The sequence below is a fragment of the Anomaloglossus baeobatrachus genome, chromosome 7, assembly GCF_048569485.1.
Source record: "Anomaloglossus baeobatrachus isolate aAnoBae1 chromosome 7, aAnoBae1.hap1, whole genome shotgun sequence".
NCBI classification, from domain to species: domain Eukaryota; kingdom Metazoa; phylum Chordata; class Amphibia; order Anura; family Aromobatidae; genus Anomaloglossus; species Anomaloglossus baeobatrachus.
The window spans coordinates 50,087,487-50,111,473 of NC_134359.1; the positions used below are offsets into that span (position 1 = coordinate 50,087,487).

Consider the following 23,987-nt stretch of genomic DNA (forward strand, 5'->3'; position numbering starts at 1 on the left):
GAAACTTGAGTTGTCGAAGAAGCATGGAACTTCTCCGTCCGGCAGTATCTGGTGATGCAACGTGGAATTACACCACCCTAGGGTGCTGCACCTTGAACAGCGTTGGCCCCGAGGGAACTGACACGGTATCCTCCTCAGCAACCGTTAAATTCCTATGTCCCACACGAGCTACCAGGAAACACGTCTGCTCACTGTCACTCCTGCTTGAGAACGCCTCGAAATTGTAATCAACTGCGTGTGTGACTCCTAACTCTCCCTAGTGGCTGCTCCTCCCCCTACCCAGGTCCTAAGCTAGTGTATTGGGGCCCCTGTTGTGAGGCATCCTGTAAATGCCACACTGTTGGAAACCCCTTTTATACCCAACCCTAGCCCAGTCCCCAGTGGGGAAGGGGCAACCCATATGTGTATGTGGTTGTGGATGATGAAACCGGTACCGACCTCCTTTTGGATCCATGATCAGCATCACACCCTGAGTGAGGCGCAGTAACCTGTGGCGACCTGAGCCTCAGGGGCACCACAAATGGAGTTGACACTCTGTGGTCATATAGTAGACCACGATTGGCTCACTAGGACCAGCTAAAACAACTATTCTCTAAACCTAACTATAGCTTTGCTGGATCAGCAAGAAGTGATGTGCACCATTTGATAGCACCATGGTGCAACAGCTGAAGGGACGCACAATGCCTGTGCCAAGTTGGAAAAGGGCAACCAAAAGCATAACTGGGGCCATGTATAGCAATATGTTAAAGAGTTCCACATGGTAGGCCATAACAACATCATAGAGAGGGATCCTTCACTTGGGACCACCTGCTCTAAGGCAGACTTGAGAAGTACTAAAAGGGCTGCCTCCACTCTGGCACACAAAGCCCTTCCATACAACACATACATCACTCTTATGTTTAGACTGTGTATCTGGAGATGTGGCTTCTCCCAAAGATGACAGCAAATCCCTAAACATATGGCTTGAAAAGTTTTCTCAAATGCCAGAATTTTTTGTAACCTTCCGCTTCAATAATTGGATGCAGCGCAAAGCTTTTTTAACTGAAGCATGCTTTTTGACTTTACAATTTAATAATTTCATTAATAAAGAAGAAGATCCGGAATGAGGCTCAGAATGGCTCATTTTTTATAAGATGTTCAATTAGGCAGAAAATAGAAGTCCGACCAGTCGTCTTAGCACAGAAGTAATTAAGAGCGCAACATTTACTTTTTGTATTGGATCTTAAAATTATTTCATTGATGGTCTTTTTTGCAGAAGGACAAACGTTCTACCTCCAGCTCCTCTGAGGGCAGCACAGTAGAGGTACGACAACCAGGAATGGAGAGAGATGACGAGCTCTTTGGCTTTGACTATGAAGAAGCTTTGGATCCGGAGCCATGCTTTACTGACGGTAAACTCACATTTTACATATTATCAGATGTTGTTAAAAGGGGTTTCTAGAACTTATTTATTAGTGACTCTAGCCTGACACCCAATAACATAGAATCATAGAATCATAGAATATAGAGTTGGAATGGACCTCCTGGGTCATCTAGTCCTACCCCCTGCTCAAAGCAGGATGCACTAAATCATCCCAAACAGATGTCCGTCCAACCTCTTTTTAAAGACTTCCATTGAAGAAGAACTCACCACCTCTCGTGGCAGCCTGTTCCACTCATTGATCACCCTCACTGTCAAAACGTTTTTTCTAATATCTAATCTGTTTCTCCTCCCCATCAGTTTCATCCCATTGCTTCTAGTCTTTCCTTGTGAAAATGAGAATAAAACTGATCCTTCTACATTGTGGCAGCCTTTAAGATATTTGTAGACAGCTATTAAGTCTCCTCTCAGTTTCCTCTTTTGCAAGCTAAACAATCCTAAATCCTGTAACCGTTCCTCATAGGACATGGTTTGCAGACCAGTCACCATTCTGGTTACTCTTCTCTGAACTTGCTCCAGTTTGTTGATGTCTTTTTTAAAATGTGGTGCCCAGAACTGGACACAATATTCCAGATGAGGTCTGACCAAAGAGGAGTAAAGGTGGATAATGACTTCACGTGATCTAGACTGTATGCTTCTGTTAATACATCCTAGAATGGTGTTTGCCTTCTTTGCTGCTGCGTCACACTGTTGACTCATGTTCAGTCTGTGATCTATTAGTATACCTAAGTCTTTTTCACACATGCTGTTGGATAGCTCTATTCCTCCCATGCTGTATATGCTCTTTTCATTATTCTTGCCAAGATATATGACTTTGCACTTCTCCCTGTTAAAAACCATTCTATTAGTTGCTGCCCACTGTTCCAGCTTGTTTAGATCTTGTTGAATCCCTTCTCTCTCTCTTCTCTAGTATTAGCTATTCCTCCTAGCTTTGTATCATCAGCAAATTTAATCAGTTTACCCTTAATACCTTAATCTAAAACATTTATAAAGATGTTGAACAACACTGGGCCCAGGACAGAGCCCTGTGGTACCCATACCCCCTCTGATAAGTTGTTTGCATCTTCTTCAGTGATCAGATGTACACTCGCACTAAGCCCCAATGGCACGGCTCCGAACACTGTTTAGTGGCCATTCTTGGGTGCTGCATCTCAACTCCTATTAAAGTGAATGGGAGCTGAACTGCACTAACCAACAGCAGCCAGTACACAGTGTACAAAGCTATGCTTTTGTGGCTCTGAACAGGACCATGAAAATGGATCAGTGGAGGTGGCAGTTATCGGTGTCCTGCTGATCTAATATTGTTGACCGGGGATAGGTCATCAATACCTAAAATCCTGGAAAACAGCTATAAACAGAATCTGTCATCAGGTGTTTCCTATTATAAATTATTCTGCCATTCTGATCTACATTTAAATACCTTTACAAACTTATGGCACCTCTTGCCTCATAAAAAGGAGTTGGAAAAACTCCTGTATCGCATTCTAATCAGTCCTGAGGTGTCTGCTGGGTGTGTCCAATTTTGCTACATATCCCATTAAAGGGAATCTGTCAGCAGGTTTTTGCTATGTAAGCAGAAGATAGCATTCTGCAAGGCTTAATATAGAGAATTCAGGGATGTCTGCCTTGTCGGGGTCGAATCTTTTGTTTATTTGCGTTTATTTCTGCAGCAGGACTTCTCATTGCTTGGACTTCAATGTCACGCGCAAGGCAGTCCAGTAAGCCCCCTCCTCTGACTGATACCCCACTGTAAATGCACAATCTCTATAGAGAGCCTGGTGTGGGCGGGGGCATCTCTCTCAGCTCTGCTGTGTTGCTAAGTCTACAAATTCTGATTGTGTCAGAACGGCTGCACCCAGTAATCTAAGTGATACATCATTTGATTCAGAATCTCTTTGCCTACAACATGCTGCTATCAGATGACGTAGTAAAAAACCTGCTGACATATTCCCTAAGATATTTATTTTGCATCACTTAGAAGTTTTCTCCTCTGCAGGCACTGTCTCTAAACTCTCGTGCACACGACTAATTTTCTCATCCGAGTGCTATTCCTGGTTTTCATGGATAGCACTTTAACCTATAATATACTATGGGGCAGTGCACGTGTCCGATTTTTTCAGTTATAGGGAAAAATTGGAGACATGTCCGTTTTTGATCCGAGCATCAGGTCAAAATCTGCAATGCAAGGCAATACTGTATATAGTTACATAGTTACATAGGTTGAAAAAAAGACTTAAGTCCATCTAGTTTAACCTTCCTCCACCAATTGTACATTTTGTCCCTAAATCACTTTTAACCAACAATGTTGTGTGTACTGAGGAAATCATCCAGCCCTTTTTTAAAAGCTGTTAGTATCTGCCATTACTACCTCTTGTGGTCGGCATTCCACAGTCTGACCGCTCTAACTGTAAAGAACCCTTTCCTATTTAGCTGTCGGAATCGCTTTTCTTCCACTCGCAGTGAGTGCCCCCTGGTCCTTAGTATTGTCTTCGGAAGAAATAAGGCGGGCTTTGCACGTTGCAACATTGGTAACAATGTGTTACCGATGCTGCAGCGATAGTCCCGCCCCTGTCGCACGTTCGATATATAGTGAAAGCTGCCGTAGCGATTATTATCGCTACGGCAGCTTTACACGCACATACCTGCCGTGCGACGTCCCTCTGGCCGGCGACCCGCCTCCTTCCTTAGGGGGCGGGTCGTGCGGCGTCACAGTGACGTCACACGGCAGGCGGCCAATTGAAGTGGAGGGGCGGAGATGAGCAGGATGTAAACATCCCGCCCACCTCCGTCCTTCTCATTGCAGCCGGGAGGCAGGTAAGGTGAAGTTCCTCGCTCCTGCGGCTTCACACACAGCGATGTGTGCGGCCGCAGGAACGAGGAACTACATCGTACCTGTCGCTCCCCCGGCATTATGGAAATGTCGGAGGCTGCAGCGATGATACGATGACGACGATTTTGCGCTCGTTCATCGTATCATCTAGGATTTACACACTACGACATCGCAAGTGACGCCGGATGTGCGTCACTTTCGATTTGACCCCACCGACATCGCACCTGCGATGTCGTAGTGTGCAAAGCCCGCCTAAGTCATGTGCCAGTCCATTGTATTGACCACACATGTATTTATACATACAAATGAGATCTCATCCGAGATGTGTTTTTTCTAAGCTAAAGATATATTTCCGTGAAAAAATTCGGTCAACACTTGGATGACAATTGATTATGGTCCATTTTTCACAGACTGTCAGACTGGCGAAGCGGAGAACCTTTTTTTTTCTCTCCATATCTAAGAAAAACTGATGTCAATCTGGGCAAACTCTGATGAAAGTAAGATCAGAATAATCTGACTGTTTTTCTTGGATGTGGAGAAAACAGTCATGTGAACCAACCCTAATTATCAGTTGTCTCTGAGCTAGTGGGTGGAGACTAGCTGCTATAATGTCACCCATACTCAGTGCTGAGAAACATGTGGGATTCCTGCTCTCCTTTCTTTATTTTAGCATACTGTAAGGTCTGCCTGGATCAAGAGACTCAGGTGGGATGTAATGGACAGACTAGAGGGAAGCCACTCACCAAGCAGGACCCCCAGAACCCTGAAACCCTTTATCCCCTATACAGGGATTTGGTATTACACAGGGCCCTGGAGATCACTACCTGTGGAAGGCTGCAGTCCGATGAGAGTAGTCGCCAGGCAGGGTCAAACCAGGAATAGCAGAACATGGACAGAATCGGCAGACAAGGACGTAATCAGAAAACGTAGCAGAGGTCAAATCCGGATCGGGCAGCGAGGTACAAAAACAGCAGGCAGAAGGGTAGTCAGAAAACATGCAGAAGTCAGTACACAGGAATCACAAAACAGAATAGGGCGGACCAGGAGCCAGGAAATCAGAACTATCTCTGGCAGCGGTCATGTGACAGGAGGGGGAGTAAGAAGGGTGTGGTGTCTTCCCATTGGCTGCAGGTGAATGTTGGCAACTTCAGCTGGAAGACACATGCCACCTACAGTCAGCCAGTGGTACTGCAGGTTCCAGGGAAACCCAGCCTAGTGGATGAGCGGAGACTGTGCTCCGCAGAGCCATGGGCACCGACTCCTCTCCCATCACCAGCACTATCCATGGTGGGAACATGGCGTCGTCTGGCGATCGGAGCAGAAGTCACAGAAGCGGACTCCGGTGGGGACGTGACACATACCCCCAGAAGCAGCAGCAGCAAAGAGGATATTATACAGCAGTATTGAGCAGTGTAATTGCAAATCCAGCACTGGAGTGAGATAAAACACCTACTAGAAAGCAACCGCACCATCTCTTTTCCTCCCTCTCTCACTCTGCTAATCTCGCCTTCTGCATAGACTTCAATAGGCAGCACCGAGCTAGAAATCCATCTTGTCTTGAACAAGACATTTTTTTCCTGTATTTCTGATGAGTTAATGTGACTCATAAGTGGAGGAGATATTTTTCATTTTATATATTTGCTTGTATTATTAATTTATAAAAAAAATGTTGAAGTGACGGTGACCGTTTTAGTGTTATTTGCCCATTTCTTTCTTCTAATTTATTTTAAGGCTGTGTGAGAACATTTCCATGCTGCAAAATAAACATTGAGGAGGGAAGAGGAAAACTGTGGTGGAATCTCAGAAAAACCTGCTACCTTATTGTTGAACACAGCTGGTTTGAATCATTTATAATCCTCATGATCCTACTTAGCAGCGGTGCCCTGGTGAGCACAACCGTTCTTATTTCAGACAGAAAGAGTAATCATGCTTATTTCATTATTTTTTTTTTTCCATGGCACGGCTTCTTAAATTCCAGAATGAAAAATTGAAGGCTATGAAGCCAATTTTTTTTTTCTTTAAATGACCTTGTTATTGTAAATGATTTTTATAATTTATTTTGAACTTTTTTTAATTATTTTTCAAGAATAATTAAAAAATAAAAAGATAAAGCAGACAAGGTCAGTATTTTCTGCAGTCTTATAAAATACAAAATATTTTTTTTTATTTTTCACTTGGACATAAAATAGTCACATTTTAGGGTCTATATTCCAGAAACACAAAGTCCACATTACACAGTTTATGATGAACTCGACATAGAACGGAAGACACTAAAAAATACTAAAATACAGTATAACAAGGTTTGCTAGAACCAGGGGAAAGATGGGAGAGAGTATGACAGTGGAATCAGACTACACAGTGTAGATGTAGTCTGTCACCATGGAGACACGTAGATCTACATAGAAAAAGAAGGCCTAAAATTATAAAAAGGATGAAGTATATTAAGACTTTTTGCTTTATATTGAAAGGGAACCTGTCAGGTGCAATATGCACCCAGAACCATGAGCGGTTCTGGGTGTATATTCCTAATTCCTGCCTAACCGTCCCTGTATCTAGTAGTATAGATAAAGAGATCTTTAGAAAAAGTATTTCTAAAGATCTTATTTTCTAATGAGGCCAGGATCTAGTCGCCTGTGCGTTATATCCCCCGACTAGCCACCCTCTTAGCATGTTAGCACACCCACAGGGGTGTACTAACATGCTATTCAATGCAGCGTCACCAGCAGTGATGCACATAAGCTTTAAAGGGTTTGTCTGGGACTATTTTATTTTTTACTATAGGCCTAAGAGCTAACAGGCAGTTAAGCACAGCGTAGTCATAGATTTCTCCTGTCGGCAATTCTGCAACTTTCTCTGACTCCCAATCGACAGAGCAGTGTCTTCTGTTTTGCTCTACTCTGTTGACGAGGTATGACTGACAATATGATGGTGATTGAAAAAATAGGAGACAATGGAGGTAGTCCGCCCTGCTAGCGATTCAATTGAGTTCAGACCCAGAACCGCTACTCGGATGCCTCTGCTCTGTGCCAGTCATTGCACTGGCTGCCCATATATCATAGGATCCAATTCAAATTGCTTGTTCTCACCCACAAAGCTCTCCACAGTTTGGCACCCCCCTACATCTCCACCCTTCTCTCTGTCTATCACCCTACCCATTCTCTACGCTCTGCAAATGACTTTCGACTAACATCCACACTAATTCGAACCTCCCACTCCCGGATCCAAAACTTTTCTCGAGCTGCACCAATCCCCTGGAACGCTCTACCCCAAGAAGTTAGGACAAATCACAACTTACTCAGCGTCAGACGCACCCTAAAAATGCATCTTTTTAGGGCGGCTTATCACACTCCCTAGCCAAACTAAATCACATAGTCCCTCTACAACTTCTCACAACATAACTCCACGTCAAACTCCATGGCACCCAAATGCATCTCAAGGTTCTGGGCAACTGGTTCAGGAAACCATTATCTATCCCCCATTTCCTTGAGATGGCTGGATTGCCATTATAAATAAGCACTTGCACCTCGCCCTCCCCCCCTCTCCATCTCATTGTAGATTGTAAGCGCTCACGAGCAGGGTTGTCTTTTTTTCCCATCTAAATATTGTATCTTCTATAACTGTTACTTGTTTGTATATGATCCTCCTGAATTGTAAAGCGCTGCGGATTATGTTGGCGCTATATAAATAAAGATTATTGTTATTATTAAGTGAAGAACATATGGCTTATTGAAGTCTTCGCTTTTCGAAACCCACTGATTTCTTCATCAGGGCAAACTATCTATGGTTTGTGGTGATGAAGAAACCAGTAGGTTTCGAAACGTGTAGACGTCAGTAAACCGCATGTTCTTCACTTCCGGGTCTGAACTCCATTCAATTGCCGGCAGCTTGGACTACATCCATTGTCTCCTATCCTTTGATCTCTTCATACTGTGGAGCCACAGCAGCCACTTAGATCATGCTTCTTCAGGAGTTGTGACTCACAACTTCACTAAGTGATGCATCCCCCTCATTCTCCCATTTATACACAGTTAAGACCCTGTTGAGCAATTTTGTCTTTCCAGTCCCTTGCACAATATCATGCCGATTGACAGCCGGCTTCCCACTGCGAGACTGCTGTCAATTAGCATGACATCTGTAGTGACACTATGTCAATAAAGCATCCCGGTAGGTAAAAAGCTGAACCGTGAACAAGAAGCAGCAGAATCACCGACAAGAACAGTCTGTGACTACTTTGAGCTGGCGCCGGGTACAACAGGCAGGTAGTTATCAACTAATATATTAGAAAAAGAATACCAAGAATACCAAGGTCCATACCAAAATCCTAAATACTACCTACAATTTACTCCGTATCTAACAATAATATCAATAATGTCATAATAGACCGATAGATCATAGTAAATATATATGATTTTATTAAAGACAGCAAAAAGGATCACACAGAACAGAGTATGTTAAAAACAAGAAAAGAAAGACAGGGCACTGTGATACAAGCAAGGGTCAGAAGGGTATATACCATATATTAAATGACAGCAATAGACACACGTTTCGCATGAGCTTCGTCTGGAGGTCAACTTCCCTTTGATCTCCCAACGAAGCTGATGCGAAACGTGCAGAGTTAATTGTAAGTAGTATCAACTACCTGCCTATTAGTTCTTAGGCCGATGGTAAAAGTAGTTACATACAACCAATTGAAATACTGATACCCCTAAAATTTTTGATAGGAATTATAAGTATTGATTAAAACATAGATGTCAGGAGAACAGAATGAACTTCTTTCATTTACACTTATTGGTATGTTTTCATTAATGAGCCTTTTATTTCAGTTTCTGCCATGATACCTCATTTCATTTCATGCTTTTAACTTTGCCCAGGCCACTTTATTTAGTATTTATTTTTTTCTACATTTTTGGTTTTTTAAGAAAATAGTCATTTTCCATTGTCATAAAATTTGCTAATTGTATTTACAGGCATTCGAAGATATTTACATAGAGAATCGTAAAACAATGAAATCAGTCCTGGAATACGCTGACAAGCTCTTCACTTACATTTTTATCTCGGAGATGCTTCTGAAATGGGTGGCATATGGATTTGTAACATATTTTACTAATGCCTGGTGCTGCCTGGATTTTGTAATAGTAGACGTAAGGTTTCAGTTTTATTCTATTTGGCTTTTGCAACTTCTTAAAATATAATCATAGTGAAGCATAATCCTGTATAAAAAGAGCGCATTTCTCTTTGTTATGACCTTCACGTAGGTTTTACATATCAAATAATATTGTATAGGAAAGCATTTGGTGCATTTTACAATTTGTTCTTGACAGATGTTTCTAATTACTTTTCAAAACCTTTAGAGTAGCTGGAAATATTTTTTTTAAAATACATTATAAATATGGTATTTTCTATGCACTCCAGTTTTTGGCACAACTTGCATAGTAAATCTATGTTTAAAGCTGCCAAAAAAATATATAGGAAAACAACAAAAACTATTATGCTCCAGTTCCAAACTGCTATCACTTCTCCCTGCCGATCCCCATCAGGTCTGTGTATATACATAATTTTGTATCCTTAGGAATTCCGACATCACATGATTGCTGCACATCTAGTCACAGCTATTGGATGCTGATATAAATCAGGGGCAGAGACCCTGATTCCAGCTTTATTTCACTTATTGGGCTTCTTTCTGTAGTGGTGTTAAAGTCACAGTTTCATCTGTTGCAGCTCTGCTAGTCCTTTCAGTAAAAATTCCCTATGTAGTTTTTGACATTCTGTCCCAAAGTATTACGCTCGCCGCAGTGTGGTGAGCGTGGATGTGTGAACCCACTAGACCGCCGCGGAGCTGCAGTAGCTGACCACAAGCAGGACACTGATGGTGAGCAGTAGACAAGGTTTATTGATAATCCTTAAACAGGAAAGAAGTGCGAGAGTGACCGGTAGAGGCGCCACCGGACGAGCACCGGACTCCCATGGAGGAGCAACTGGGGGTGAACCCCTATACAGGGGGTGTCCGGTCCAGCCCCAGGAGGCCTAAATGCACGATTTCCGAGACAGTGGTTACGACACACTTGGAAAGATCAAAGTCTCTGGTTAGAGTACCCAGACAGTGGCACAGCACAATGTGTGAAGACACGGCAAACGTGAAGGTTCAGTGGAAGTGGAAGTGGCTTCTCCGGATGCAGCACCACTGATACAACAGAACTGCAAGTGGAGCTTGACACCAAGGAGGAGGCACAGATTACGGGTCCTTTTGGCAACAAAGAAGCAGCGGTTCCGGAGGCACAGCAAACACAAGTACATCTAGGGATAGGAAATTACACAGTAGTACGAAGCACAGGAAGGAGGTACACAGCACGACCCCTACACTGACAACATACCTAAGGATAGGAAATGTTGCCCAAGCACTTCCCATAAGGGGAGGGTGCTTTATGTATTCATGGCTGCTCAGCATTAGGCTAGGAGGGAATTGCACTCAGAACAGCTCAGTACTAACAGGACCTGTGATGATGTCACAGGGAGGGGAAGAGTCAGAGATCACATGATCCTTAGTGCATACAGGACCAGAAATCTGCAATGTCACTATGAGTGCAGGGAGCGTGCGTGGGCTGCGTCAGTTCACTGGAAACGGTAAGTACAGAATGGACAGAAGCCGATCCACCACTGGTGACGCTGCGGAGATGCCCCCGGTCTCCATGGCCAGCGGGAACCAGAGTCACAGCGCTTGGGGATGGCACAGGACGGGGCATGACGCAAAGGCTATGGGGATAGCAGGAAACTGACCTTCCGAATAGGGAAGGTCCAATGGAAGGTCCTATGCTATCCTTATTCTCAAGTTACCTTTAAAAGTGGGGATGCCTGAGTCTCCTTCCTGGCCCTGCTCCTAAGCTGCCCTGATCTGATTCCCCTCCCCCTACCCTAGGTGGGATAGGGACAGGAGGGAGATTAAATCTACAAAAATAGACACACAGGGCAAACCAAAACTGTCACAGGAGTATAAATCAATAAAAGGTAAGGAGGAAAACAAGAGCAGGGAGTAAACAATAAGACAACAGGTAAACTCCACAACCACTCCAGGCAAAAAGAAACACTTTCCAGATAGATTGGTACACCAAAACACACAGAGGAACACACTATAACCTATTAACCTATAGCTGGCATGGGTAAAAGATTTCATACAGCCTAAATATGAGAGGAGCAGATGTGATTCCTCACAACATGTGATCAAAGGAGCTTAACAAGTTGGCTAGCATAGGTTAACACTTGCCAGCCTGACTATGACTTAGCACACAGTAGGTTGATGCCTGAGTCTGCCTGTATTGATCAGAGACACTAGAGAAACCATTGGGCGGAGTGTCAGAATCTGCAATGTGAGCAGAGCCTGATGCCGCCATGACAGTCAGCGAAGTTCATACAAAACTCTCTGACACTTTCATGATTTCTGGTTCTCTCCGCCCAACACCACTGATGAGAGCTTTCTGTCTATATATTGTGTAGGCAGCTGTCAATTAGTGATGCAGGTGAGGTTAGGCAGAGCTCATCATTGAGAAGACTAGCAGAGCTGCAGCACATACAGCAGTAATTTTACAAAACTATAGCAAGATACCAAGTAAATGACCCAACACTGGAATGAGGGTCTATCCTATCTTTATACTGCTCTGATATGGGGAAAAATAAATCTGGTGGCAGAATCCACATTAAATCCCATTAATGAAATGCCACTGTTGTGTACTGAAACAGAACCAAAACAGAATTTTACTAATTTTTTTTACATAATTTCCCTATTTTGTATAACTGTGGGCTCTTTAGGAGGATTTGAATATCAGACAACTGTTCTTTGTATTAAATGATTTTGTAAATTAAAGTATAATGAATTCAATCAAAATGAGTACAAATAGCTCTTCATGTGAAATATCTGGAGATATTCTAATAGACAGTTTTAATCTAAAAATTACTAATAAACCAATTAAGATGGAATATTATATAGGTTGTATCAAGGATAGAGGCAGGAAAATACACTGTATAATTCCTGCCATATTATAGTTGTATTGTATTGTAGCGTTGTGTAGTGTACAAATAACCCGCAGTCTCAAAAAAGTCTTCACTACCAACATAGAGGGTATCTATAAGATTTGCTCATCTGATAAAATTGGGGGCATGTATGTGTGGCCACCTGTTTTTTGATCTATACCCTTAAGGCCCCCCCACACAAAGTTGACTACTGTCGGTCGAATCAGCCGATATTGTGTATTTGGCACAGGACTACGGATTGTGGCGGGAGATTTTGATCAAGCATGTCCGATATCAGACTGCCGGTTGTATTGTCCTCCTGGAGACAAGCCGCCAGCTGACATGTTAGCCAACAGCTAGAGGATAGAGGCTGATCGAACGCTCCTGTGTATGGGAGAGTCGGTCAAGATGGCTGTTGGCCATATGATCGGACGGAGCATCATTCGGAAGATAGCCATCTACTTTAGTTATATAGCTATTGTGAGATTTAATGGCTAATAAAGACCTTTTTGGTCAAAACTGATCCATCTACTGAGCAATGAAATATACAAATAAGGAGATATATTATTAACTTTACCAATGACTTCAAGTCAGGCTCTACTACTGGATTTATAATCACTTGTTGGCTCCTCTATCCCGTTTAGCCATTGAACACTAACCAGTAGCCAACAATCCACCTATCTATGCTTGAAAACATTAGCAAATGTATTATTATATCTTACCTTAAACTTACAACTGTTATATCTCTCTTTAACAGATATCTTTGGTTAGCCTTATAGCCAGTTTAATGGGATTCTCAGAATTAGGGCCGATTAAATCACTAAGAACATTAAGGGCTTTGAGACCCCTGAGGGCATTGTCACGCTTTGAAGGAATGAGGGTAAGTTTACATCCTAAAAGAAATTAATTGACACAAATTAGCAATTTCATAACTTTTTTTTTTTAATTCGTGGAAAAGGAGTTAAAGACGCGCTGCTGGAATAATCCTGGATAGCATTTTTAATAAGTCAACGCGTTTTAGGGATTAATTCTCCCTCATCAGGACAGATTTCACATTTTCTGTCTTGTTGAAGGAGAATGAATCTCTGAAATGCGTAGGTAAGACCCTATTGCATTTTATGTCTTTTCCAGCTTTTTATCTAGAGATAAAAATTTTTGGAGGGGTGTCCTGGTCACATTGCTACATAAGAATCCCATCCAAAATCAGCTGAAGTTGATGAATCCCCACTGGTAAACTCCTCTATGATCAAATGGCATCACCAGGCGAAGCAGCTGGAAAATTCTGCTGTTCTAATAGTCATCCCAAATGAGAGGTTCTCCAATGTTACCTTCAAATGTACTAAGAGGCCATCCTGTCTAAACCAGAAGACCCCAATATATAATTATATACAACACTGTGCAATTGTTTTACGCAGGAGTGGAAAAAATGCTGCAAAATGGAGGAATTAACAAAATTCAAAATCTAAATCAATTCAATATTTGCTGTCACCACCATGTGAGTTTTAAAACATCGTCAAAGCATCAATTCTTCAAAGGGAATCTGTCACCCTTTTATGTTTTTAAGTTATTAATATGGGCATACAGGTGGCATAAAGTTGAAATTAGCCATACTTGTATACCTCCTGGATGAAGAGTCGTTTAGCAAAAATCCTCTTTTATATCTTCTATCTTCCAGGCTATGGGGCGTGCTCTACTCGGAAGATAAGCCTGCCGGCCTTCATTATACAGGATTCATCTTCTACTTCTCTTCCCTGGTGTCCCTGTGACGTCAGGTACGCGGCCAGACATCTCGCATCTGTGCATTATGCCTGCCGTCCCTCTCTGCACTGTTCCGCCCTTCTGTGGGCACAGGCTTCAATTTTACTGTGCACAGGTGCCAGGGAGACACTGCTGCTTCACAGTGCAGGGGATAGATGGCACGTAGAATGTGCAGGCATGGGATTTCCAACCGCGCACCTAACGTCACAAGGACTCTGAAGGGAAGGGGAGGAAGAATCCTGTATAATGAAGGCCCGAGGCCAGCCTGTCTTCCAGGCAGAACACGCCCCATGGCCTGTAAGATAGAAGAGAGGATTTTTGCCAAATTACCCTTCATCCAGAAGGCTTACAGGTATGGCTAATTTCACCTTTATGCCACCTGTATGCACATATTAATAACTAAAAAAAAAAATGTAAAAGGTGACAGATTCCCTTTAAGATACACGAGCATAAAGATTTTGAAGAAACCTGGTAGGGAGGTTGTTCGAAACATATTGGAGAACTAAATCCAGATCTTTGGTGAATATAGTCTTGTATGCTTCTTTCTTTTCATATAATTCCAGACAGACTTGATGATTTTAACAGGGCTCTGTGGGGGCCAGATCATCTCTTCCAGAAGTACTTGTTTTTCTTAAGGCTGAAGATAGTTCTTAATTACATTAGCTGTATGTTTGGGAACGTTCTCCTGCTGCAAGATAAATTTTAGCCAATCAGAAGCCTCCTTGATGGTATTGTATGATGGAAAAGTAGTTGCTTGTGTTTTTTTGTCAATGAAAGGAGGATTTACGCAAGCCTACATCCACGGAAATTCTGTGGTTACTTCTCCGAACAAATGTGAACAACCTCCTTGCTGAGTTCAAGTGACAAGAGTACTTAAAGAGGAGCCTGTTTGCCTGCCTGTCCTTCCTTACCCTGTCTCTGTTATTACAGGGGGAGGAAGGACAGGGGCGGGAATAACTAGCAAAACCCGACCCACGTATTAGATATTCTGTTGCACCTATCAATCAAGTAACAGTGCATTTCACAAACTTTACTTGCCTGTATTTCAGAAAGTATACATCCGATCTCACAACTAAAGGTATGTATAGACTCAGCATGATAGCGCCAGTATAGCATTAGCTTTAGTTTATATAGGAAAATCCTGGTGGTTGATCCTCTCTAAGAGAATACAGGATATCATGCTTTTTTGAAGGTAATGGGTGATCACACCAAATATTGATTTTATTTAAATTCTGCTTTGTTCATTCACTTTGCATTTTGTTAATTGATTAATTCAAAGTATTGAAGGTATTCTTACTTTGCAACATTTTTTCTTAACCTTCCTAAAACGTCTGCACATTACTGTAGGTTGATGGTATAATAAAATCAATTGAATCTGTATACAAAATGTTCATGTTAATTATTTCTCATAACCAAACCAATCACTAATATATTCTCTAAAAACAGCATTTGAGCATTGTAATAAAATTTCTTTTACAGAGTACAAGGAAACAAAGAAGTAATATTAGAGATGAGTAAATCTTTTTCAATTTCAACTCTCTTTTCTGAATTTTGACAGAAAATCTATTCACAGTGAAACAATTCACTTAAAAGTATTCAAAAGCCTCTAACTATTCTGAAAAGATGCATATATTACTCGGGCTCTCCTACCAATTAAATCTGTATTATTCTCTTTCCCTTAGCTCACACATTCATCTTCTTCACTTCTATGCTGATTTATGGTTTTCTTTCCTTATTTCTATGGCTAGGCTGTGAACTGTGACGTCATCTCACTATCCAGATTCACCACAAAATGACTGCTGCGTTTCCTGCTTCTGCTTTTATACAGGCTATGTTAGTGCCTCCTGATTGGCTTTGCCAATGTAATGTGAGAGCTGCAAAGCATTATGGGGAAGCCTGTCCAGCCAAGCCCAAGGTCAAGTGATTATGGCTGATACAATCTTCTGCAATGTGTACAATAGTGATTCTGGCAAAACAAATCATATACAGTGGAACCTTGGTTTACGAGAGTAATCCTTTATGGGAGTGTGCTTGTAAACCAAGTTACTTATCTAGCAAAGCAAAATTTCCCATAGGAGATAATGCAAGCTCAGACAATTTGTTCCATGACTTGTTCAATGTCCCATCCTGGTCCCCTATTGTGCCATTCCACACATGCACAAACACACACAAGCACACACACATATTATGCTCACTTTATCTTCCGTTCCCTCGCTCGCCTCCTGGTTCTTCTAGTCTGCAGGTACAGGATGTGTATCGGGTAACCATCGCGACCGATGCTGGAGCTTCCGCTGCCAGCGCACTGACGTCAAAGGCAGGAGTCACTTGCCTCTGATTGGTCAGCGCACTGCCTTTGACAAGTGGCTGACAGCGGAAGTTCCTCCATCGTCACAATGGTTACCCGATACACATCCTGTACCGGCGGACTACAAGAACCAGGAGGCCGGCAAGGAAACGGAAGGTAAGGTGAGCATAATATGTGTGTGTTTATGTGTGTTTATGTGTGTTTGTGTGGACTGCAAGAGCGGGTCAGAGCGCGGTGAAAGTACGGAACCGGAAGTGTGTGCGGTGAGTATTTGCTCGTACAGAAAAGCTTGCTCGTAAACCGAGTTACAAATGTACAGCAAGCTTTGCTCGTATAGTGAAATACTCGCACATCAGGTTACTCGTAAACCGAGGTTCCACTGTATTGCTCAAATTCACCTGGATCAGAAAATTCCTAAATGTTCAACACATTTTATTTGCATTGAATCGATTTGCTCATCTCTAATAAATATATATAAAATGTGGTCAGAATGGACTGCTTTCATCCACAATTGATCAGATTAATTGATGTTTCCAACTTTCACTATCTTTTCTCAGCTATACCGAGTATGTAAGGGAAAGTGACAGCTTACTCAAATTCTCTACAAATCATAACTCACCACTTGTGCACTTGACTTTATCACATTCCACCGCCCCAAACCTCACCACCCTATATCACTGCTCCCTTTAGTTTCAAAACTCCTTGAACAGCATGTCCACATTGAACTTTCCTCCCACCGCTCATTCATCTCACTCTTTGACAACCTAAAATCTGACTTCCATCCCCACCACTCACTAACATTGCCCAAACCAAAATAACTAACAATTTACAGCCAAAGCGAATAGACACTATACTATACGCCTCCATTTTAGACCTGTTCTCTGCCTTCAACACAGTCGAAGACACTAAAGGAAAGACAACCACAAATAAGGTCTTAACAATGAAGAAAGCAGTGTTGCTGAAATCACAGAATGCTCACCTAGTGGGGGTTGCGGCCCCCAAGGATAGCAGATATAGATGTCAGGAAAAGTAGGATTAAATATCCGGGCTGCCAATGCACAAGATCACAGGATCTGAAGAGGACAAGCCAGATAAGTATAATCCAAGTTCCGTATTTTTCGGTTTATAAGACAAACTGGATTATAAAATGCAAACCAAATTTAGAGAAAAAAAGGTAAAAAAAAAATGGAGTCCGTCTTATAATCCGATGGTGTCTTACCGGGGAAGGCAGCAGCAGTAGTGGACCAGGGTCTCAAGGGGCAGTTGTGGAGTAGTGTGATACTGCTGGAGGTGCGACGGGTGTCCCAGATGCTCACTGCAGGTGCTGTGAGGTAGGCAACATCCATAAACTGTCAGCGGTGCAGGCTTCAAAGAAATGGTGTCTGCGCGTGCGCAGATTGAGCTATCAGCTCAATGACAAGCTGACATCTCATCTATGCACATGCTACGTCCGAGTGCCATTTTCCTTAAGTCCGCCGCTGGGAGAACAATGGGCTAGAGGCGGGGCATACGCAGATGAGATCTTGAGCCGAGAGCTCCATCTGCGCACGCGCCGACTCCGAGCGCCATTTTTTTTAAGCCCGCATTGCCGACATTTTAAGGATGGCCCCTGCCTCACCTGTGCCTGCAGCACAGCAGCCCACAGCCCCAGCACAGCTCCAGCAGCATTGCTCCTGTCTCCTGCTACCCCTCACCATCACCTCCTGATGAGCTCCATTTGGATAATAAGATGAACCCCTCATTTTCTTCCCAAAGTATAATCTGAAAAATATGGTAGTTTATTGTGTCTCCAGGTTTCGAAATGTAAAACTTTTTCTTCAGGACAGAAATGACTAAGAAAGTAGTTTCTGTCCTGAATAAGTTTTATATTTTGAAACGCTTAGACACAATAACAACTTTGATTATACTTACCTGGCTTGTCTTCTTCAGTCTTCACATTCTGTGATCTTGTCCATCGGCAGCGTGGATGTCGAACACAGTTGACTTCTCTCTCCTACTACAGATCCTCTTTTCTGTTGGTCTCAAAGACCCTCCTCCTGGAACTTCTCACACCTCAGTAACCACACATTTAGCATCTCACATTCCCATACTACCTCCGTATCCTGCCGTCTCTGTTGGTGTCCCTCAAAACTCTGTCTTGGGACTCTATACTTTTGGCCTGGGACAACTCATAAAGTCCCATGGCTTCCAGTATTATCTATATGCTGATGACATGCAAATATACTTCTCTGTCCCAGGTGACAGATCTCTGCTGTCTAGAATCCCAGAGTGTCTATGAGCCATATCCTCCTTCTGATTGCTCTTTCTCAAGCTCAATGTGGACAAAACCAAACTATTCATCTCTTCTCCACCTCCCTCAATTTCCATACCAGACCAATCACTATAAATAACACTTTCCCCTGTACCACAAGCCCACTGTCTCAGAGTAATCCTTGACTTCACCTTGTCCTTCAAACAACACAAATGAGCAGTCAACAGGAAGTAGGTGGCATCCACGGCTCTCACTTACTGTTGATTAACTCATTTGATCCAAAGGTAGGGAGCGAGAATCCGGCAATGATTGTACACGAGGCTCTCGTGATGTCACGTGAGCACCAAACTTTGGTTACCGACAGCGCTGGAATGGTGCCAGAATGGAAGGTGGACAGTTTCTTTTATTTTTACTGGGGGAAACAAGTGGAATCAGAAAGGCTTGTCCTAGTAGTCGATATTAATTTTAACTCTACTGCCTCATTAATCCAACTGTCTCCTCATTACTCCTTCACCTCTGCCTTCTGTAAATCACTTAATTGTCTTCCAATTCCCCAACAAATGTATTAGTAACAATGATGTACAAGGGTGTCCATAATATATTTCCTCCATACATCTCCAAACTAGCGTCTTGATATTCCTACACGTAATCTTTAGACCTCACAAGACCTTCTTCTCTCCCCCACACTTGTACGTTCCTCACTCAATCACCTCCAAAGACTTTTCCCGAGTATCCCCCATCCTCTGGACATTTTTGCCCCAACTCGTCGGATTATCCACCACATTCAGAACTTTCAGATCTAACCTGAAAACTTGTTTTTTTAGGAAAGCTTGCAGTCTGTAATAATGCCGCTGTCACCTCACCACCATCAAAACTGCTGCAACCCAGCAACCTTCTGTCTTCTTCCCCATTACCCTGTAGAGTGTAAGCGTAAAAGAGCAGGGCCTTCTTTCTGCCCCTATATGAGTTTGTCTCTGCTAATCTGTTCATTGTAATTTGTTTATGTATTTTTTATACAGTTAGGTCCAGAAATATTTGGACAGTGACACAAGTTTTGTTATTTTAGCTGTTTACAAAAACATGTTCAGAAATACAATTATATATATAATATGGGCTGAAAGTGCACACTCCCAGCTGCAATATGAGAGTTTTCACATCCAAATCGGAGAAAGGGTTTAGGAATCATAGCTCTGTAATGCATAGCCTCCTATTTTTCAAGGGACCAAAAGTAATTGGACAAGGGACTCTAAGGGCTGCAATTAACTCTGAAGGCGTCTCCCTCGTTAACCTGTAATCAATGAAGTAGTTAAAAGGTCTGGGGTTGATTACAGGTGTGTGGTTTTGCATTTGGAAGCTGTTGCTGTGACCAGACAACATGCGGTCTAAGGAACTCTCAATTGAGGTGAAGCAGAACATCCTGAGGCTGAAAAAAAAGAAAACATCCATCAGAGAGATAGCAGACATGCTTGGAGTAGCAAAATCAACAGTCGAGTACATTCTGAGAAAAAAGGAATTGACTGGTGAGCTTGGGAACTCAAAAAGGCCTGGGCGTCCATGGATGACAACAGTGGTGGATGATCGCCACATACTTTCTTTGGTGAAGAAGAACCCGTTCACAACATCAACTGAAGTCCAGAACACTCTCAGTGAAGTAGGTGTATCTGTCTCTAAGTCAACAGTAAAGAGAAGACTCCATGAAAGTAAATACAAAGGGTTCACATCTAGATGCAAACCATTCATCAATTCCAAAAATAGACAGGTCAGAGTTAAATTTGCTGAAAAACACCTCATGAAGCCAGCTCAGTTCTGGAAAAGTATTCTATGGACAGATGAGACAAAGATCAACCTGTACCAGAATGATGGGAAGAAAAAAGTTTATAGAAGAAAGGGAACGGCACATGATCCAAGGCACACCACATCCTCTGTAAAACATGGTGGAGGCAACGTGATGGCATGGGCATGCATGGCTTTCAATGGCACTGGGTCACTTGTGTTTATTGATGACATAACAGTAGACAAGAGTAGCCGGATGAATTCTGAAGTGTACCGGGATATACTTTCAGCCCAGATTCAGCCAAATGCCGCAAAGTTGATCGGACGCCGCTTCATAGTACAGATGGACAATGACCCCAAGCATACAGCCAAAGCTACCCAGGAGTTCATGAGTGCAAAAAAGTGGAACATTCTGCAATGGCCAAGTCAATCACCAGATCTTAACCCAATTGAGCATGCATTTCACTTGCTCAAATCCAGACTTAAGACGGAAGACCCACAAACAAGCAAGACCTGAAGGCTGCAGCTGTAAAGGCCTGGCAAAGCATTAAGAAGGAGGAAACCCAGCGTTTGGTGATGCCCATGGGTTCCAGACTTAAGGCAGTGATTGCCTCCAAAGGATTCGCAACAAAATATTGAAAATAAAAATATTTTGTTTGGGTTTGGTTTATTTGTCCAATTACTTTTGACCTCCTAAAATGTGGAGTGTTTGTAAAGAAATGTGTACAATTCCTACAATTTCTATCAGATATTTTTGTTCAAACCTTCAAATTAAACGTTACAATCTGCACTTGAATTCTGTTGTAGAGGTTTCATTTCAAATCCAATGTGGTGGCATGCAGAGCCCAACTCGCGAAAATTGTGTCACTGTCCAAATATTTCTGGACCTAACTGTATGTACAGGTACAGAGCTCTGGAATCAATGGTGCTTTAAAAATTATCATTATTATTATTACTACTATTACTACTACTACTACTACTACTACTACTAATAATAATAATAATAATAATATCTAATAAAGAGTACACTACATATGGTTTAAAAATCTAAATTTAAAATCTACCTGTGAAATAAAAAAAAATGTAAAAAAAATTCAAAAGTAATATTAAAAATCTTTAAAGGTAGCCAACCAGCAGATTTTTACACATAAAGTAAAACCAGTGCTATGCTGGATCTAGGATGCTGAATCTAAGCATGCCTTTTGTTCAAAGATTGGATGTTTTATTTCAGAATTGTGTTCAAGTAAAGTTCCAGCAATGCACTACACTTTGATTGACAGGTGCAACAGGAAGTGAATATGTGGGTCGGGTCTTGCTATCTATTCACGCCCCTGTCTGTCTGCCTCTGCTGGAATTGATGTCTATGCCGCTGACAGGAGGAGGAAGGCCAGGCAGGCAGACAGGGGCGGGAATAGACAGCAAGACCCGACCCACATATTCCCTTCCTGTTGCACCTGTCACTCAAATAGCAGTGCATTGCTGGAAATTTACTTACATATTTCTGAAATAAAACATCCAATCTCAGAACAAAAGGTATGCTTACATTCAGCATCTCAGAGCCAGTATAGCACTGGCTTTACTTTATATATGAAACTCCTGCTGGTTGGTTCCCTTTAAATAAAAACATACAGTATTTTACAACCATTTACAGTGTAAATAGTAAGACAAAGTCAAGCATGTTTTCTTTTCTCAGCATTTCGTAGTGAAACATGGCTACACTAACGTGAATAGACTCAGATTCATGCTGCTTGTGGTTTGGGGAGTATACAGTAAATCAGCTTTCAGGGTCCCTTAAAGAGAATCTGTCTCAAGGTTTTTGCTAACCCATCTGAGAGCAGCATAATGTGGGAAAAGAGACCCTTATTCCAGTGATGTGTCACTTAGTATACTGGTTGAAACAGTTGTGACACAATCAAAGTTCTTAGGCCGGTTTCAGACGTCCGTGTTTAATCAGGTAGAAGCCACACATATGGGTATGGTCATACGTGTGTCATACATGTGTCACAAGCGTATCACACGTGTGACATCTGTGTTTGCATACGTGTGACACGTACCGGAGAAAACACGTGTCTTTTAAATAAACAGATTTTCTATATTCACCTGTATCCAGCGCTGCTTTCTTTGGCTCTGCTGCCTCCTGCTTCTGACCCCTGCTAATTATGCTCATAGAATATTCACTGCACCTTGGAGCTGGAAGCCGGAGCATAGCTGGGGACATCGCCGAGGACCGCATCTCTGGGGACTGCATCGCCGGTGACAGGTGAGTATCCATCAAGCAATGTGTGTACAGTGACGTTCAGGAGGTCATCGGAGTTTGATGATCTCCTGATGACACCTCTGTGACATCCACTCTACAGCGGGTGTCACGATGGTGACTTCACGGGTTCATCAGAGTTCATTGGGAACTCCAGTGACCTCCTGGACGTCAGTGCTCACACACTGCTTGGTTGCTGAATACTCACCTATCCCCGGCAATGCGGTCCCCAGCGATGCGGTCACCAGCGATGCTGCGGCTTCCAGCTCCAAGGTGCAGTGAATGTTCTATGAATATAATGAGCAGGGGTCAGAAGCAGGAGATCGCAGTCGAAGACAGCAGCGCTGGATACAGGTAAATATCGAAGTTTTTTTTATTTCAAAGACACGTGTTTTCTTCAGTACGTGTCACACTGATGTCACACAGATCACATCAGTGTGAGATCCGTGTGACACCCGTGCTGCCGGAGAAAAAACGGACATGTCTCCGTGTGTGCGTGCGGGGCCATGCAGGGTCACATGGTCCATGTGAAAACACGGACGTGTTTGTAACTTTATAGAATAACATGGGTACGTGTGGCATACATGTTAAAAATGGATGTCACACGTACCTGAAACACGGATGTCTTAGATGTATCATGTAGCAGAGCTGAGAAAATTAATACTGCCCACACCACAGCTTTCTATGTACATTGTCTGTTGACAGTGAGCTGCTTATTAGAGGAGTGGGCGTGATCGGTCTAGCAGGTGCGTGAACCAAGTTGCAGTCTGGGCGGCGATAATGTTGTTTTGATAAAACATTCATAGTATGAAACCACAGCACACAGCCTAATAAGTAACACATCTCTGAAATCTGTGACTCAGCCTCTAATCTTCTGCTGTCCTCAGATTATGTAGCAAAAACCTGCTGACAGATTCCCTTTAAGTTTTTTTAAGAAATTAAATATCCGAATAATTGTGAAATACAAATTCTAATGTAGCATGTCCATTAGATGGCAGATGTATTGCATTCATCTAAGTTTATAAACCAGATTCTGTTTGATTTTATTATAGTTTTCTGTTTAATTAACACATTTATTGATGTTAATTTTCTTGAAATTTTTAGGTGGTGGTAAATGCGCTGGTCGGGGCTATTCCATCGATCATGAACGTGCTGCTGGTCTGCCTAATATTTTGGTTGATTTTCAGCATAATGGGAGTGAACCTTTTTGCAGGAAAGTATTATCACTGTACTAATACTACGACAAATGAAAATTTCCCTATTTATGAAGTGAACAATAGGACGGATTGTACTGATTTGGGAAACAAGACTGCTGTATGGCAGAACGTGAAAGTGAATTTTGATAACGTTGGAGCAGGTTACCTTGCGTTACTTCAAGTGGTAAGTGGCTAATCA

At 42.4% G+C, this 23,987-nt stretch overlaps 1 protein-coding gene across 2 annotated transcripts in view; it reads left to right on the forward strand.

Moving 5' to 3' along the window:
* LOC142245034 (sodium channel protein type 2 subunit alpha-like) overlaps nt 1-23,987 on the forward strand; it is a 249,642-nt gene that overhangs the window by 192,948 nt on the left and 32,707 nt on the right. For both annotated transcript variants that reach the window (XM_075317280.1, XM_075317278.1), the window contains exons 18-22: nt 1,256-1,391; nt 5,982-6,136; nt 9,218-9,391; nt 13,009-13,131; nt 23,697-23,972. In XM_075317280.1, the coding sequence (XP_075173395.1) occupies nt 1,256-1,391; nt 5,982-6,136; nt 9,218-9,391; nt 13,009-13,131; nt 23,697-23,972 (864 nt within the window). The remainder of the gene's footprint in view (nt 1-1,255; nt 1,392-5,981; nt 6,137-9,217; nt 9,392-13,008; nt 13,132-23,696; nt 23,973-23,987) is intronic.